Below are 3486 nucleotides of genomic sequence, written 5' to 3'. Positions count from 1 at the left end.
GATAAGTGAGAAGGATTACGTCCCTCTATATCGAGATCGTCAAAGTTCTGCATGATACGGCCGTAATTAGCGGGCGGAGAGTCTCCACAATGCTTTCTGAAAATATTGAAATCCTATAAAGGCCAGGAAAATGATGACAATGATATATATATATATATATATATATATATATATATATATATGACAAGGTTGGCACAAGATAACAATTGCATTATAGTTACAACAAAAATTCTAAAATTTGGAAAAGAAAAATTTTTTAGATTGCTTTGAAAGTGTGTTAGAAAAAAATTATGCGATGTAATAAATGTAAGCAAATTACATTCATAGATAATTGAACTTATCTACGAATATAATTGCATTTATTATTATCAGCCAATGCTGTAGTAGCAATTCCTGATAATTTCCAGTATAGCAATTAATATTATAATTATTATATTTGTGATGGAAAATTTGAATTAGCCGTATTTACTTACCATGTTGTCGCTGTATGCGCTAATATTTAATTTAATCAAACATATAATATCTCATGTCCAATGTATATAACATGATTATTTAATTATTATTATTATTAAATAAAGAATAGAGACATTTTTGTTATACTTAACTTTAGATTCTAAAAAATATAATGAAACTATGAATTTGTATTCGATATGCACATATATGAGACACACATATGGCACAAAATGTATCATAAAATCCCATATTTTCAATAAGCTTTGTAAATTCGTTTCTCAAAAGATTTTATAAGAGATTCTACCATGTACATAAAAAAGCTATACATAAAAAATGATGATATTAGCGCACATATTACTAGTACACTTACAATAATCGCAGTTAAAATATAATTGTTTCACATTATATACATGTACGCATAATAAAACTTGCAGCATCTTTATTACACAGGATAGGATGAAGCATTTATTATTTTTATCATCTATATGCGATCGCTAACAGTATTATTGCTATCTCTACTATCTTGCTGGAGGATACGTAAATAATTCTCCAGCTACTTACCAATCGTAAAAGAATCTCAAAATTTCTCTCAGAAAAGAGAGAGCAACCAGTTCCACTACCAGAAACCACAAGTATGTACCACAGAAACTGAACTGATTTCCGTAACGCAAGAAAAAAAAGAAAGGACACGGAGTCGAGCAAAGTTAAGACCCCTTTAACTTTGCCAAATCGATCGACAAGAGAGACATGTTGATTCCGCACGAGTGTCGCCAATCACTCGCGCACTTGGCGAGCACGAAATGTAATTCATATTTCTAACTGTCGCTTCGTCGACAGAATACCGTTACCGCGTTCTCGATCGCGCGTTAACGAAATGCAAATAATCAAATGTGGGATAGAATGATGGGAGGTTAGACGAGCAACGGCGGAAACCTACGCGGCTTCGCGTCCTCGGCGGAAACGCGCTCGTAACGCGAAGCATTCGCGAAAAATAAGAATTGTCATCCTGAAAATATCGAGTCGACGCGCGCTCGATTAAATCATCATCATCATTATCGTTGTCGTCGTCGTCATTGTCTCGATATCTTAGGCCTCGACACCGACCTTGTTGATATCTCGTTAACCCGCTATATCGCGAATAACAGACAGAGTTGACTTACCTAATTGCCGGATTTTCGTTCGTTCGATGAAATTTCTCGATGTAATCTGATCGCCTCTCAATCTCGTTTACGAGTCAATTCCTTCACCATTCTTCATGGCCATGTCGAGTGTGCCAAACATTATTATGACTATGTAACGGCAGAGAGAAAACTACAGACAGAACACAGAGCACAGAGCGGCCATCCCGGCGTTTTTCGTGGAAACTTACCGACAGTCGTTTAATACTTGCCATCTACATTTATATTTTAAGGGCTTTTAGTATTACGTAGCCAAATCTATTTTTTGACTGCCGATAAAATCACAGTTTAGTGCGTGTCCGTATTATCGGCAGAGAGAAGCCTGAGAGGGGTCGCGCCGCCGTTTTTCATAAGACGCTTTTTCTAGCTGATACAGTAATGTCAACTAGATTCATTTTAGAATTGGCAGAACTACATACTACATGGTCAGATTTACTTTTCAGTGCCACGGTAAAATAATCAGTTGATGCATGTACGTGCTAGATCCATAATTGTGGATCAAAATTGCGGAGAAATATTATGAATTTATTAATATTTTATTAGCTGCGCGCGTGATGTTTTGCCATTCCAGTATATACTACGAACAGCGATGATAAATTTGAAGTATTTTTATGTATAAATAAATTTTCTTAAATTAATTTTCCTAATAATTTTGTTCCCTAATTTTTAAATATAAAACGTATAGAAGATGTTTACAATAAATGGCTTTTATTTTTTTTCTTATTCTTGAAACAAAATTATCAAGCATTTTAAGCAATATCAAATTATGCTTTCATTTTTTTCTTATTCTTGAAACAAAATTATCAAGCATTTTAAGCAAAAATCAAATTATGCTTTTAATTCATACAGTCATAAGTAATTAAAACGATAAGATAATTAATACTATACAAATCTTTTGAAAATAAACATAACAATAGATACGCTTCGTTTAACGCTATTTTCGCTCAAAGAACAAAATTCTTCGCTTTCACTTGTCCACCAAACACTTTGAAGCAAAAATAGTGTCTAACAATATCGTGTTTTTGATGTCATTTTAATTAAAAATCTCATTAATCCATTAAAATTATTTTCAAAAAATTACTTTCTAAAATAAAACAAATGTTTTACTTTTTATTACATAATATTTTTGAATATTATAAATAAATTATTATAGATAAATAAAGATTTCCGATGTCATCGAAAACGAGAACGAGAACGAGAATGAGTTATTATTTATTATGTAGTATTTCACGAGTATATATGTGTCATATTACCATAGAACGTAAAACTTTTATATTTTGCATTTTGAAAATAATTTTAATAGATTAATGATTTCTTGCGATTAAAATGATACCAAACATGACATAAACCGGATTTTTTATTATGGATAAATAAAGATCTCCGATGTCATCGAAAGCGAGAGCGAGAACGAGTAAAGAGCAAGCAAACGATTTTTATTATAGTTAAATATGTAATCCAAATTTTTATTATTAGTTTAGTTAAAAATTATCCGATTTATGTTGTGTTTGTTATGATTTTAATCGCAAAAATTTCATTAATCTATTAAAATTATTCTCAAACCGATAAAATACAAGTAAGAATCTCTCTTAAAGTAAGAATCGAAGAGAAATCTAAATTATAAATTATCGTTTTGTTGCGATTTTTACGAATAATAACTATTTTTCTATCGATACTTAGAGTAAAGATATTTTGTCCCATGCTTTATCGTTTGACTTTTCGACGATATAAATTTGATTCGGATTGAAAACGCACAATAAAATAGTCGAATCGCAGGTCCGAGTAATTAACATAACGATAAGCTCGGTGATATATTAATCATTTATTAAATAAATGATCTATAATTTAAAATATTTAT

General features: G+C 31.2%; 2 protein-coding genes across 2 annotated transcripts in view; both read right to left on the bottom strand.

The window, feature by feature from the left end:
• LOC115242202 (uncharacterized protein CG7065-like) overlaps positions 1-1604 on the bottom strand; it is a 7316-nt gene extending 5712 nt beyond the window's left edge. The window contains exons 1-2 of the mRNA XM_029818308.1: positions 1015-1604; positions 1-96 (exon numbers count right to left, since the gene is read on the bottom strand). Of these exons, the coding sequence (XP_029674168.1) occupies positions 1-53 (53 nt within the window). The 5' untranslated portion in view covers positions 54-96; positions 1015-1604. The remainder of the gene's footprint in view (positions 97-1014) is intronic.
• Positions 1-1784, bottom strand: part of LOC115242204 (coiled-coil domain-containing protein 47) — a 33912-nt gene extending 32128 nt beyond the window's left edge. The window contains exon 1 of the mRNA XM_029818313.1: positions 1614-1784. The gene's annotated coding sequence lies outside the window, so the exon portion shown is untranslated. The remainder of the gene's footprint in view (positions 1-1613) is intronic.
• Between the last annotated feature and the right edge of the window lie 1702 nt (positions 1785-3486).

This window comes from Formica exsecta, unplaced genomic scaffold (genome assembly GCF_003651465.1).
Source record: "Formica exsecta isolate Colony F162 unplaced genomic scaffold, ASM365146v1 scaffold579, whole genome shotgun sequence".
Taxonomy (NCBI): domain Eukaryota; kingdom Metazoa; phylum Arthropoda; class Insecta; order Hymenoptera; family Formicidae; genus Formica; species Formica exsecta.
The sequence above is the reverse complement of the archived record's forward strand: the minus strand, read 5'-3'. Positions and strand labels throughout refer to the sequence as shown.